General features: G+C 33.9%; 1 protein-coding gene across 1 annotated transcript; it reads left to right on the top strand.

Moving 5' to 3' along the window:
- The first annotated feature begins 12897 nt into the window (after window positions 1-12897).
- LOC120130801 lies at window positions 12898-14302 on the top strand. The gene has a single exon (XM_039147957.1). It carries the CDS (start codon window positions 13042-13044, stop codon window positions 14212-14214), a length of 1173 nt encoding a protein of 390 aa, XP_039003888.1. The 5' UTR covers window positions 12898-13041; the 3' UTR covers window positions 14215-14302.
- Window positions 14303-15361: the final 1059 nt, after the last annotated feature.

Genomic DNA, 15361 nt, shown 5'->3' with positions numbered 1-15361 from the left:
AAACGTTGTATTATGTGTATTTTATATGTAAACTTTTAACATTTTCAGTTAGGCATGTATTAGTAACTTGAGTTTGAAAATTGCTATGATCTGTTCAGTTGTTATCACTTATTAGACATTCATTTGACTATCGCAACGCGAATTTGACTATCGCAACACGAATTTGACTATCGCAACGCGAATATGACTATCGCAACGTAAAAATCGCAACGCGAATTTGACTATCGCAACGCGAATTTGACTATCGCAACGTGAATTTGATTATCGCAACGGGTATTTGACTATCGCGAATTTGACTATCGCAAACGAATTTGACTATCGCAACGCGAATATGACTATCGCAACGTAAAAATCGCAACGCGAATTTGACTATCGCAACGCGAATTTGACTATCGCAACGTGAATTTGATTATCGCAACGGGTATTTGACTATCGCAACGAGAAAATTGCAAAGCGTATTAGACTATCGCAACGCGAATTAACTTTCGCGTTGTGATTTTGGCTTTCGCATTGCGATACTTTCAACAGGTCTTTTGCCTTCAATATGATGCAGATTGAAATCAACAAATCAACTTTTACGTTTCAATCAATTAAACAAGAACAAATAGGAATTATTTACACATCAATATTAAACAAATCAACTTTTACAAATCAATTTTTACAAATCAATTAAACAAGAAAAAAATGATAATAATTCTTATTTTCCTCATCAATTAAACAAATCAGACTTTTAAGAATCAATTAAACAATAAAAAAAAGTGTACCCCAGAAAGTTGTTTATGCACCCATACATCAATTTCACGCAGCTCACTTCAGGATTAACCTGCAGAAACCAAACATTTGCTCAAATAACACTTTCTACACATCTAAAACCAACAAACAGCAAATTATTATTGAATTCTAGGTACTTAACAACACTTGCATTTGACTTACAAATTGTTTATGGACACTTTCATAACGCAGATGCAGGTAGGCAATGTCTCGCATATATCGCTCTAGCCATAAAGTGTCGAAACCACAAGCCTACTGCACCTTTATCTCTATCGGTGGGAGGTATAAACTGTGTACTTCCTGTCGTCAAACGCTCCAAGCACATGCATACGAGAGGACCACAATCCCCTCTGGCTTCCGGCGTTTGTTGTGGCACGGTCTCGTCTCTGATAACTGTAACATTGAACTTCTTTGGCTTCTTGTTTCCAGAATAAGTCCAATAATTAATCACATCCAAGAATTTAGCCAAATGAGAGCTCCATCCCTTAATAATATCTCTCAAATCAGACAATGATATGTAATTTATCATGTTGTCATATACTATTGTCTTCAAGGATGTGAGCTGAAGCTCGACGAGAAGCCAATGAGTACGTTCCAAAATAGGGATAAACACCTGCAATCATAAGTAATAATTCAAATTGCGCACTTATTTATGAACACCTTTAAAATATGAGAAAATAACCTCAGTGACCAAAAATCCTAGATAATATACGATTTTGACCAACTTTTTTTGGATTTGCGAAAATGACCAACAAAATCGCAATGCGATCTAATTCGCATTGCGATCTCCACTATCACAAATTCGCGTTGCATTTCGCTTTGCGATAGTTGAAAATCGCGTTGCGATTTTCCATTTCGCGTTGTGATAGTTGAAAATCGCGTGTGATTTTCCAAATTCGTTGCGATAGTCTACAGTTGTCATTGCGATTTTCCAAATTCGTTGTGATAGTCTACAGTTGTTTCTTAATAATTTTCTCTAAAAAGATAGTATCCGCACGGACGTGTCGAAGACACGTATTACCACGACCACGATCACTACCCGAGACGAGACGAGACGGCGGCGGCGGCGGCGCGCGAGAGTCCCCCTTGTTCTCTATCACTCAACAAGGAAGTGGGAAAGCCAAGCCTTAAATACTATTCCCAATAGTGTTTCCAATACTATGTGGGATTGAGCATTACCAACACTTGTTTCCGATACAATGTGATTATTCATGAAACAATTAACAATCATGCACCTTAAAACAACTGAATCAGCAACCAATTGCATTAGTATTATACGATTAAATATGTCATAATTAAAAGTCAATCTACAATCAATCGCGATTATTGCAATTTTAAGCAAAACATTCAAAAATAATATCACTATTTAAGGCTCAATCCCACATAGTATTTGGAACAAGTGTTGGTAATGCTCAAATCCCACATAGTATTGGAAACACTATTGGGAATGGTATTTAAGGCTTGGCTTTCCCACTTTCTTGTTGAGTGATAGAGAACAAGGGGGACTCTCGCGTGCCGCTGCCGCCATCCGTCTCGTCTCGTCTCGTCTCGGGTCGGGTCGTGATCGTGATCGTGGTATACGTGTCTTTGACACGTCCGCGCGGATACTATCTTTTTAGAGAAAATTCTTAAGAAACAAAATCTTTTTTTTAACTATCACAACGAATTTTCGCAACGAATTTGGAAAATCGCAACGACAACTGTAGACTATCGCAACAAATTTGGAAAATCGCAACGAATTTGAAAAATCGCAACGACAACTGTAGACTATCGCAACGCGAAATGAAAAATCGCAATGCGATTTTCAACTATCGCAACGCGAAATGCAATGCGAATTTGCGATAGTGGAGATCGCAATGCGAATTAGAGATCGCATTACGATTTTGTTGGTCATTTTCGCAAATCCAAAAAAAGTTGGTCAAAATCGTATATTATTTGGGATTTTGGTCACTGAGGTTATTTTCTCTTAAAATATTTAAAAAAATAAATACTAACATTATCGACCTCCCACCATGCAGGATAAAGTTTAGCTTGTCATTAGCAACACATATGATTCCTGTCATTGATTCTTCAAGTGAACTACGTGAAAAGACGTCGGCATAATTGTATATCGCATATTTTTTTATTTTTCTTCAATTTCCATACTATTAGAAGACGTGACACCCATGCATCAATATGTTGTTTTACAAAAAAGACATATATTAGTGAATTACATAAATTTAAAAAAAATAATCAAAATGAAATATAAGAAGAAATATAAGACTTACCCCCCATCGAAATAGCCTTTGTCTTCAACCCCTAATAACAACCCCACCAAGACCGATCAATCAACAAATGCGTATCATAGTTGAGTTTGTATATGTCAGCGTAACACCCTTGGCTCCGCTCATGTAGATAAAAATCCCGTCGTGCAAGAAAAACCCGACGTAAAGCATCCACCTTATCAGGCCGCTAAAAATAATATTAATACATAAATTAGTAAATAAACAGACATGATATTAAACAGTGAAAACAAATACAAATATGTTTCAAACTGCACGGTATTCACCAAGTCATTATTATCATAGTTCACAAAATGCATCAGATAAACATTCCAGAAGTAAGCACTTATAAACATTTAAAATGACAGCATATAGGTTTAGTGCATGTTCAAGGACAACATAAAGAGTAGTAGTTTATTCTTGAAACTTAAATTTGTAACACTGTGAAGTTAGTATTTGTCTTTGTCTTTTGGTTGAAGTAATCCAATCCATTCAAGTTTCAATTTGCAGAATAAGAATAGTTTCTGAAACTTAAAATCGCAACACGAAACTCAAATCGCAACGCGAAAATGACTATCGCAAGGAAAATGACATCACAACGCGAATTTGACTATCGCAACAGGATAATCGCAATGCGAAATAAAAATCGCAACAAGAAAATCGCAACGTGAAACTAAATTCGCGTTGCGATAGTCATTTTCGCATTGCGATTTTCACGTTGTGATTTTATTCGCATTGCGATTATCCCGTTGCGATAGTCAAATTCGCGTTGCGATAGTCATTTCCGCATTACGATAGTCATTTTCGCGTTGCGATTTAAGTTTCGTGTTGCGACTATTCTTCTTCTGCAAATTCAAACTTGAATGGATTGCATTACTTCAACCAAAAGACAAACAAAGACAAATATTAACTTCACAAGGTTATTTAGAACTTTTTAGCAGTATGGCAGCAACCGAATGAATTTACTAAGCAATCTAAGTGAAATGGTTAATCTAAGTGAAATTATGAGTAAATCAAGTTAAATATAAAAAATCTTAAACTTACCTTGTTGCGTAGAGTATGAACCTCATTCTGCAACGATGCTACCATCTCACGTAGAGCCGCTACCTCACCACGTAAAGTAGATACCTCGTCACGCCATGCACCATTGTCATCGCGTAAAGTATCGACCTCCTCACGCAAGACATTGACCTCATCAAAACTCCCTAACTCATCCGTGGAGGTGGAGGTAGAGAACAGGGAGATAAATGTCGTGGCATCTTTGCCGGTCGCCTATCATGAGGTGATGGTGAAGAAGAGGCTCGATGATGTGACAGAATAGGTGATGGCTCGTTGTAGAGGTATATAGTGTGGTCGATCAGGTGATGGCTATGGGTGAGGTGATGGCTCTCGAAGTGGAGGTTGCTCATCATCCGTGCCATCAAAAAATGCTTACTAGCTTGCCACCAACAGTGGCAATCTCAGCCTCCGTGGGTGTCAGCCTCTGCAATGGAGTGTTGGCCTCGTAACAATAAAAGCTCAAACAAAGTTAAACGTGTACTAGTAATAACTTGTTTATATATATGGTAGTATTTGTGTTAACTTACATCATTTATGTCGTATACCGTAGTAACTCTTTCCCAAATCAACAGCCGTCGTTTCCTCTTCCAGAAAATAGCTCTAGGAATATCATTTGAAGTTTTTAATGCATGTCTGCATGTCGGAAAAGCCTCAAATATCCAAATCTACAAAACAATATAATACACAAACATTAGTAATTGTTAAATAATTAATTAATTTTGGAAACATTATATATAATTTACCTTAAAGGCCCAAATAAAGTCTGACAAGGTATTTGGAACCATCGCCACGCAAACCTTTGCAGTCATCAAAGGCAGAAGACAACTTATTCTAGGTAGTTTCCATAGATATGAACCCCACGGAAACAAGTTTCATGCATTAGGTCCTCTACCAATAATATTAGGTCCTTAGGAATAGGTTGTCTGGCCTCTCTGCCTAAAAAGCCGGCATGCAAAAGTACTAAAAGGCATACTCGGACAACATCGACGTCATCTATCCGAGTAAAACCATCTTTCTTATTCAATAGTCTCGTCAAGTCATCGACGTGTAAATTCGGCTTCTCCATTGACAGTTCAGGAAAAAACCCGGGATAACCATGATGGGCGGGTAATATGACTAGTATATCGAATATCATCGTGTCCGAAGCGTAGACCAGTGATAAGCAAAACTCCTCCTGCCCAAAACACGTATACGCCGGTGGAAAATGAAACCATATCTTCATTACCACGTTTTATGCTCTCGGGTTAGATCGCTAGTCATGGTCTGAAGCCACAAATGGGTCAACATAGCATCTCCACCCGGATGTTGTACTTTCAGCCATGGCCCGAAGCAAGTATCCTCAAACAATGTTCTTTGTACAGGTGAAAGCTTCGACGCAATTGTAGTGACTAGGCTTATTTTATTCCTTAAGGTCAATTGAGCCGGAAAAAAGTTATACAAAAACAATAAACATACCAAGTTAGATTAAAAATTACACTGTAAAGATATACCAAAAACAATAAAGAGTAGTAGTAGTTTATTCTTCAAACTTAAATTTGCAACACTGTGAATTTCGTATTTGTCTTTGTTTTTTGGTTGAAGTATGCAATTCATTCAAGTTTCAATTTGCAGAAGAATAATAGTTTCTAAAACTTAAAATCGCAACACGAAAATGACTATCGCAACGCGAATTTGACTATCGTTGCGATTTTCATTTCGCGTTGCGATCATCGGTTTCAAATAGTCATTGTCTAAAATTGAAACTTGAATGAATTGCATTACTTCAACCAAAAGACAAAACAAAGACAAATACTAACTTACAGGGTTAAAGACTAAACAATTTAGCAGTATTGGCAGCAATCGAATGAATTTAATAAGCAATCTAAGTGAAATGGTTAATCTATTATTGAAATTACCAGTAAACTTATCATCAATTTCATATGAAAAACTTATTATCAATTTCAATATGAAAAACCTAATAATAATGCAAAAATTTCAAAATACAAATAATTAAAAAAAACTAACCCTCGGTGGTTGATGATCGTGAATGATTGTGAGGGTGGCTCTGAGGATGGAGATAGACGGATTTCGCCGGAGATGGGGACGGATTTCGTCGGAGATGGGGACGGATGTCGCCGTAGAGAGTGAGAATGGAGATGGGACTGAGTTGTGATTTAAGGTTTTAGGTTAAGAGTTGCGATTACGGGATGTATTAATATTCGTGTTGGAATTTGAAAATAAAATACACGTTGCGATACTAATGGCGCTTTGAAAATCGTATTGCGATTTGTATTATCGCGTTGCGATAGTCAGAATCGCGTTGCGATTATGTATTATCGCGTTGCGATAGTCAGAATCGCGTTGCGATTTACATATTCGCATTGCGATAGTCAAAATCGCGTTGCGAATCTGGAAACTGATTTGCGATACTGGAGATCGCGTTGCGATTTAGAGATCGCATTGCGATTTTGTTGGTCATTTGGCAAATCGAAAAAAAGTTGGTCAAAATCGTATATTATAAGGAATTTTCGGTCACTGAGGTTATTTTCTCATAATTAAATTATATACATATATCTATCGATAAATAACGAAAATGAAAGTCATTTAAAATTTATCTAATGGACACAATGATGAAAAAATATTATTTTAGAGATTTTAAATTTAGATAATTATTAAATGATATATATATATTGTTAATAAATTAAAATATTATGAACATGTCTTATCTTTTAATCACCCCAAATTATAAAAAAAAATTGAAAACAAAAATCATCCATCACAAGTTAACTAGCTTTATATCTTAGTTAATTTCCAATGTAGTTCATTAGTTTAAATGTTATTATATAAAAGTGTTTATAATTATTTTAATTTAGGTACTGATATTATCTCGATGATTGATATTGTTGATAAAATAAATTTTTATTTTTTTAAAAAAAAGAATTCAAATTTGAACTGCTTTGGAAGTATTTAATGAAATATATATATAGATGTAGATAAAGTATGAAATATTATTTTGTAATTATAACTTTAAAAATATAGTGTATTATTTATTTTGCTAGTTCATTAGTATAAAAGATTACGAATAATTTAAGATGCTCTTTAAAATGACTAAAAACAAGTTTTATTTAAGCATTGGAGCTATGATTTGTATGGTAAAATATGAGACTTGATTATAGTAATTTACCTAAAAGTAAGTGAGGGTTAATTTATTGCTGCCACCCCAATCTAATTATGTGTTTCAATATTCTGGAAAACTCTGGGTTTATTTTCCCATTAATTCAGAATCGGTGCCACAATTTTGTTGCTTCTCAACCACATTATTGGTTCAAGTTCGGTTATTCTGAGATAAAAGAATTATGTTATCCTTTGAGGATTTGATTTTGAACACGATAGATGTTAAGGGTATGAATGTTCAATGTTAAAAGTATTGAGAGTTATCTAGACGTAATTATTGAATTAATTTTATAAAAAAGTAATTTCTTTTTTTTTCTTTTAACTTTTGATAGGCCTCCTCCTCGGCTCCTCGCGACACTTATGGAGGCATAAATATGAATTCCACTTGCGAAACATAACCTTGTTAGGCGTGGATTTTTAATCCAGTTTTGGGATTCACATACTCATCATAACCAATGATTAGGGTATTCTTTTAAAATAAACCCTTATTAATTATTCACCATTAAATGTATATCAATCTTTTTTTAAAATAATTTTAATTTTTATTACTCAAGATGTAGAATTTTACTACATAAAAACTCTCATCAATGGGATAAAAGCAACCCACTACAACAAAAGTGGGTGGTCAACCCCAACTATTACAAAGATAAATACTGAGATTATCTAATCTATTATATTCTTTTTTCTTAATTGAATACCTACAATCTCCTTAATTGAACTCAGAATTTCTTTCTCACTTCTCGTGCTTCCTCGGTATAATCGTCTATTTCTTTCTTCCCATATGGAGTAGATTAAAGCGCACCAAGCAAGTTTCAAGATAGTACTGAGGAGAGACTTACCTTTCCAAGCACTATTGGCCCAGTCTAACATGCTCACCCATGGTATTGAAGGAGTGCTTAAGCCGGAGAGATTCATAATAGCCTTCCATAAGGAAACTGACAGAGAGCACTCGCTAAACAGGTGGTCCCTAGTCTCCGCAGCTTCATTACAAATTATACATGAACCATTGGTTACAATTCCCAATCTTAGGAGCCTCTCTCTAGTTTGGAGTCTATCTAGAACAGTCATCCATGCAATCATGCTATGTTTGGGAACGTGTAGAGAAAACCATATCAATTTGTGTCATGTTACTTTTTCTCCTTTTACCTGTATTTCTTTCCAGAAATCTTTTGTCATCGTAGCTCCTGTGGATAAAATAGAGATTGCAATTGCCTTAGTTTAAGTATTGTAATTTCTAACCATTACAAGTTTTATTCTAAAAAAAGAAAATAAATGTATTATTAGTAAAAAAATTAAACTTCAGGTTGAAACAGCACAATTATTCGTAAATAATAGAATTTACGCTAAGAAAGTATATTATTTTCAAATAATTTGAATTTAAATAATATTATTTTATAAAATGTATATAGTTTATATTTAAATAAAAGTAATTATATATATCAGGGTCGGATGCACTAAGCCCCCTAGGGGTCAAGTGCATCCCCATTATTTAGGGAAAAAAGTGAAATTTAATATAATATGCTAAAGAAAAATAGAATAATTTTTTTTGCACCCTCATTATTTTTAAGAAAATAAAATTAAAATTTTAGATCCCATTTATAAATTATTGATCCGCCACTAATATATATTGTGTGAGAAAATATATTATTTATGATTTTTTTCAAAAGATATCAAAAGGAAAACTTTTAAGCAAACTTTTATTATAAATATCGAGAAAAAGGAAAAGAATATATAATATAAAAAAAAGATGGTTCATTAACGTTAGGAAGTGTGGAATTATGATTGTATGCCTGATTCATCATTGGCAATGGTCGCCCAAATTCGCCCAACTTAAACCCATTCTTTTCTTTGAACTCTTCAGCCTTGTAGTTATACCTTACGGATTTAATATGCGATTAAAAAAATATTATTGAATATATTAGTATTTTTTAATATTTTTGATAAAAATTATTTTTTATCGGAAATTTAATTTAGTTATCTAATTTTCGGTAGAAAAAATAACATTTAGATAGCGATCAATATTAACATTTTCAGTAGAAAAATAATGTTTTAGGTAGCGTTTTACCGAAAATGTTAAACATTTTAGGTATGCCTAATATTAACATTTCATGTAAAAAATAATGTTTTAGGTATTTTTTACTAAAAATATTAATATTTCTAGTAATAATTTACTTAATCGTATTAAGACTGCGTACCTTGTTACCTTAGACATCCTCTTCAGCCGTACTGCCCTACTTGATTAGACTAAGGAATTCTATAAAGGTTAACACCACTTGATTTCAAACTGTAATTTGTCTCTCAAATAGTGGATTTGATCCCACGCCTAAAACAATTTTTACTCCTAATAATATTGCATAATAACGCTCCAATATCTAATTCATATTTTATTGGGTTGAGCAGTTAAAACTTCAAATAAAAAAATTTACTTTTAAATTTGAGATTTAATCGCAATAAATTTTAAATTTAATAAATATAGAAAAATCTTAGTGAAGATTCTTAAAAACTATAAAATTTGTATTGTTTAAAGAAAATGTTCAGTTTTGTTTCTTTGCGATCAGAGTATATTCACAAATTAAAAAGAGCCGTTGCTTAACATTGGGTGTGAAATTGGAATCGGTCAGGCAAAAACTTTTTTACCTTACTTTGGTATATCTTCGCCTATCATTATCAAAATTCTTATTAAAAATATAAATTATTGTTAATTTATTTTTATTCTTATTTTGATCACTAAAATTTTAGTTTAATAATTAAATTTTAAATTGACAATTTCTTATAACGTATCATTAAATAATTAATGATGTCATGTAGTGACAGATCCAAAAATTAAGAATGTGGATCTAAAATTTTAATTTTCTTTTTTTAAAATAATGGGTATGTATTTTTTTTTCTTTTTTCCTTAACACATTAGGCTAAATTCAACCATGTTACCAAAATAATAGGGATGCACTTGACCCCTATAGAGTTTACTGCATCTACCCCTGATATTATGACATAAAATTAACATCAGAAGAATCTTATTTTGGATCCATATACAAACTAGTTCTCTTTTTTTTTCTCTTTTCTAGTTTCTTATTATTTTCATCATCTCTTTTTCTCACTATCTATTTGGATTCAACCATCATCAATTGTCATTGACAATGGACAATGAGTCTCAAAATTTCTCACCAAATTCGTTTCATTCTTATGGATGTGAATCTGATAATTTTTAATCAAATATATCAAACTTCATGAATCTAACATAAAGGAGTAAAACAATTTTAATTTATCATAGAAACTGATACGTGTATAAAAGAGTCAAAGAATTGATGTGAAAGAATGGATTTATAAAGAGTTGTAATTTAAGAGCTAAATTGAATAAAACATAAAGTTAAAAGACTAAATTTAAAAAAGAATTGAAGTTACATATATTCTACAATGGTTGAGGAACGTGTGGTTGATCAAAATAAACTTAAAATGAAGAAAAAAACTTGAGAAACAAGAAAATTATACCAAACGGATGAACTAAATTGCCAAAAAGAAAGAATTTATCGTCAAAATGGAATTGAATTTATATAAGTATGCTAAAGTGATTGAGGAGTATGTGATTTGAATTTACTTAAAGAACATACTTAAAAGAATGATGAATTGAATAAACATTGAAATCAATGACCAAAATGTAAAATAATCAAAATACTCAGTTAAATATCACTACGACATCATTTTGTTCACCCTAAACTCTTAAAACCCTTACAAATTCAAACTCAATTCGGACACAAAATCTAAAAACTAAAATTCGAATTATCTCGAACAACTTAACTTGAATAACTCAAAATAAAAAATACATTTTTTTGAATAACTCAAAAAAATGGTTAGAATATAAATTGATGTCTATGTGCTTACAAATTAATAAAAAAAATATCAGTATAAAAGTAGAGATCAATGGTCGAGTGTAAAATGTATAAACTTTGAAAATTAATTAAAATTTCTAAATGTTTAGTAATCAAGATAGGGGTGAGTAAAAAGTCGAAGGATGAAACTTATAATTTACTCTAAAAAGTATCAAAGGGTAATTAAGTAAAGTAAAAGGCATAATGTCAAAAAAATCTCTAAAATTTGGTTAAATAGTTATTTTGACCATATTTATTTTTAGAGTATTTTAGCTCTAACATTTCATTTTAAAGCAAAAAAGTCCATATATAATGAAAACCATTAGTAAACAAAATATTTTTTAAATAAAATGATTTCAATAAAAAATTCTTCTACCAACACAAAATTAGAATCCTACAAAAAAAAGAGTGCCCAAAATCCATTAACCAATCAAATATCATTCCCAATAAACTGCATACATCATACCCAAAAAAAAAATTGAAAGCGTTATACTCGAGGGCTTTTTGAGCTAGCTTATAGGCTACCTTTATTAGCATCCCTACTGTCATAAGTCGCATTACAACTATTAAACACCTTACATTGTTCTCTAATAGCTTCCGTATAAACCCCAATTGTAGAATTATCTCCACGCGCCTCATTGCATAGATTAACAATCGTCGTGGAGTCCAAACAATAATAACGTCTCGCCAAGCTTCCTCGGTGGCAATATTGATACCCGCAATGAAACTGTGCAACTTGGCCAACAATGGTTCATAAATACCGTTGGACATGGTATCCAAACCACCAAGGACCAAACCGAATGCATCTCAAGCCACTACTCCTATTGTTGTCATCTTAGTCATTGGGTAGTAAGGCCATCGACATTTATTTTAACAACCATTCCAGTTGGTGGCCTCCATCGGTTAGCCGCATGGACATCGATACTTGTGGGAAGAGGCTGTCAATTAGCATTAAGAAAGTCGTGATGTAAAGTTTTGGCATTGGCCACTATTACCCAAGCAGGTTGCATCAGACCATCGTGGACCATCAAATTCCTACCATTTCATACATTCCAAAGGAATCAACCCCAAACATAGCACATACAGACTCTAACCATAATATGGAGATGTATAAACAGAATTAAAAAATGTACCTGACATATTTTCCACTCGAATAATGTCCCTCAAATCAGCGCAGTCTCGAAAAGAATGCATCGTTGTCTCGACATCAGCCTTGCACAGAGGACACATACCATCACCCAATCTGACTGCCCGAACTCTGTTACCTACCGACAAAGCGTCGTTCGCTAATCGTCACACAAAAATTTGTACTTTATGAAGAACACAGCTTTGCAACCGTCTTCCTTAAATGAAAGATTGTACATGTAGGTGGGAAGGTTTCTGGAGCCACCAATAGGCATAACGAATTGAATAAACTCCCGAATCGTGACTCCCCCATACTATACTATCATTTTCACAAGGTGCCATTGGAGTTTGCAACACTGTATCCGCTCCAAAATAAAGATCTTTTTATTTTGAAATAAAATATTGAGGATAAAATATTAAAAATAGTATCTAAATTGATTATTTAATTAAACAATATGAACTTTTAATCCTAAAATAAAACGTTAAGATCAAAATGCTACAAAGAAAAAAAGCCAAAATGATAATTTTCATAAATTTTGGGGTTAATTTTAACATTATGTCAAGTAAAAAATATAGCAAAAATTTAAATAAAATATTAGCAACAACTCAAAACAGCTATAAATACGCACCGTTTCTTGACTTCTTAAAGTTCTACCCCCAAGAATCAAGCTATCCCCACTCGGCTTTTTTTGTTCTCTCTTTACACAGACAAAAGAAAGTCGTCGGAAACCTTTTTCTCCGACGGAATATTTCTTTTATTTCCGCGGGGAATTGAAAAGAAGAAGACGTTAGTTATTAGAGCAACAATGGTCGATGTTGACCGGAGAATGTCCGGTCTGAATCCGGGTCATATAGCTGGCTTACGCCGTCTCTCTGCTCGGGCTTCTGCTCCTTCAACTCCGGCTTCCCTCTCTGTTCGCAACGGTCTTCAGTCTTTCTCTTCTTTAGCTGATAAAGTTATAACCCATTTACGGGATTCCGGCTTTCAAGTCCAGCCGGGTTTATCGGACGCCGAGTTTGCCCGAGCGGAAGCTGAGATTGGTTTCGTTTTCCCGCCTGACCTCCGAGCCATATTATCAGCCGGGTTACCCGTGGGTCCTGGTTTTCCCGATTGGCGATCTGCCGGGGCACGGCTCCATCTCCGGGCTTCGCTTGATCTTCCTATCGCTGCAATTTCCTTTCAGATCGCGCGTAACACTTTATGGTCTAAATCTTGGGGGTTCAGACCGTCCGATCCGGGGAAAGCTTTACGAGTAGCAAGGAATGCGCTTAAAAGAGCTCCTCTTTTAATCCCCATTTTTAACCACTGCTATATTCCCTGTCACCCGTCTTTAGCGGGTAACCCGATTTTCTTCATCGACGAGAATCATGTTTTCTGTTGCGGTTTCGATATATCTACTTTTTTCGAGAGGGAATCTCTGTTTAAGAGCTCCGAATTCGATCCGAAAGTGTTGGAAAAACAGAGATCTCTTAGCGAAAAATCAATTGGGCCGTCCACTAATTTCTCGAGGCGGAGTTTGGATTCGGGTTTGGTAACCGGTAGGACACCTAGATGGGTCGAGTTCTGGAGTGACGCGGCATTTGATCGGCGCCGGAACTCGTCGTCATCGTCGTCTAATTCGTCGCCTGATAAATATTTGGAAATGACGAGAAGCCAAACTCCCAAATGGGTCGACGAATACATTGGGCAAATGGGATCAGTTCTTCGAGAAGGCGGGTGGGGAGAGTCCGACATAACGGATATCGTGCACGTGTCAGCATCCGGGTTCTTCGAGGTAGAGATGGTTTTATTGGATAATCAAGCGGTTCTCGATGCGCTCCTTTTAAAAGCGGATCGGTTCTCGGATACGCTTCGAAAAGCCGGGTGGAGCTCCGAAGAAGTTTCGGATGCGTTAGGCTTTGATTTTCGACCGGGGAAGGAAAGGAAACCTGCGAAGAAATTATCCCGGAGCTCGTTGAAAAATCGGGAAACTTGCTGAATCGGTCACCGGTTCTTGAAAGAAAAAAACATATTTATTATCTAATTTTTATTTGAAAAAAAAGAACTTTAGGGCATCTGGGGTTTGTATTCCTCTCTTTTGGGTTAAGAAATGAATTAGTAAAATATTTGTACTATGAAACCAAGGGTATAAAAAATGCCACTGCTGTTCATAATATAAATAAAATTTTCAAAACATAGTTATTTTCATTTTTTATTTTTATTGTACATTAATATATTGAAATTATTTACCTTAGCGCACATACATATCTATAACTTGTTAACGGCTTAGAAATTTATAATATTTGTTCATCTTAGATTAGATTTGAAGATGCTTATTTCATTATTTTCCCATAATAAGTGCAAATAATATATATATGAAATTAACAATGAAATATTTTGTGAGTGAGCTGGGTGTCGGGCAGCGTTTTAGATCGGCATCAGTGCACGTGTGCTTATTTTCCTGTTCCTATTGTTGGTCGTACATTTGGACAAATAACCACTTGTTTCAATTATTTAAAATGGAAGTTAAAGCCATAAGATTCCAAACACCGTCGTTTTAACTGTAGCTTTCAAACCCCACTCTGCCATTTCACATTTTAGGAGCTGAAAAATGGAAAGGAAACTGACATTACTTTTTCGCACTGTAGATATTTGGACTTCGGACAAAGATCTCTTCTTTTAAGACACTAGTAAAGCGATGCGTTTATGATTATTTCAAAATATATTTATTCAATTAAAATTATATTAATTAAAATTGAATATTTTATTATACTTTTGGATAAGATTCTTAGGAAATTATTAGATCGATTAAAGCTCTTGAAATATTTTGTTATTGAACAAAGTTAATGGATGATAATTATATTTTTATCAATTAATTTATGAATTTTTTCAATCAAGAGAGACAATATAATTTCAATGACGGAACCTAGTGAGGGTTAGTGGGGGCCATGGCCCCCACCCCAAATATCAATTTAATAATAATAATAATATATATATATATATGGAAGAGTCTACAATATTTGTCGTATAAAATAAATTTTATATTTTTTAGTATTTACATAATAAAGAAAAATTTGTCTGTGATATATTTTGATACATCACTTTAGTGATACGTTGCGATATACGCCAAACGTTGTAGACTCTTC

The sequence above is a fragment of the Hibiscus syriacus genome, unplaced genomic scaffold (genome assembly GCF_006381635.1).
Source record: "Hibiscus syriacus cultivar Baekdansim isolate YM2019G1 unplaced genomic scaffold, ASM638163v2 tig00110548_pilon, whole genome shotgun sequence".
Lineage (NCBI taxonomy): Eukaryota > Viridiplantae > Streptophyta > Magnoliopsida > Malvales > Malvaceae > Hibiscus > Hibiscus syriacus.
The sequence above is the reverse complement of the archived record's forward strand: the minus strand, read 5'-3'. Positions and strand labels throughout refer to the sequence as shown.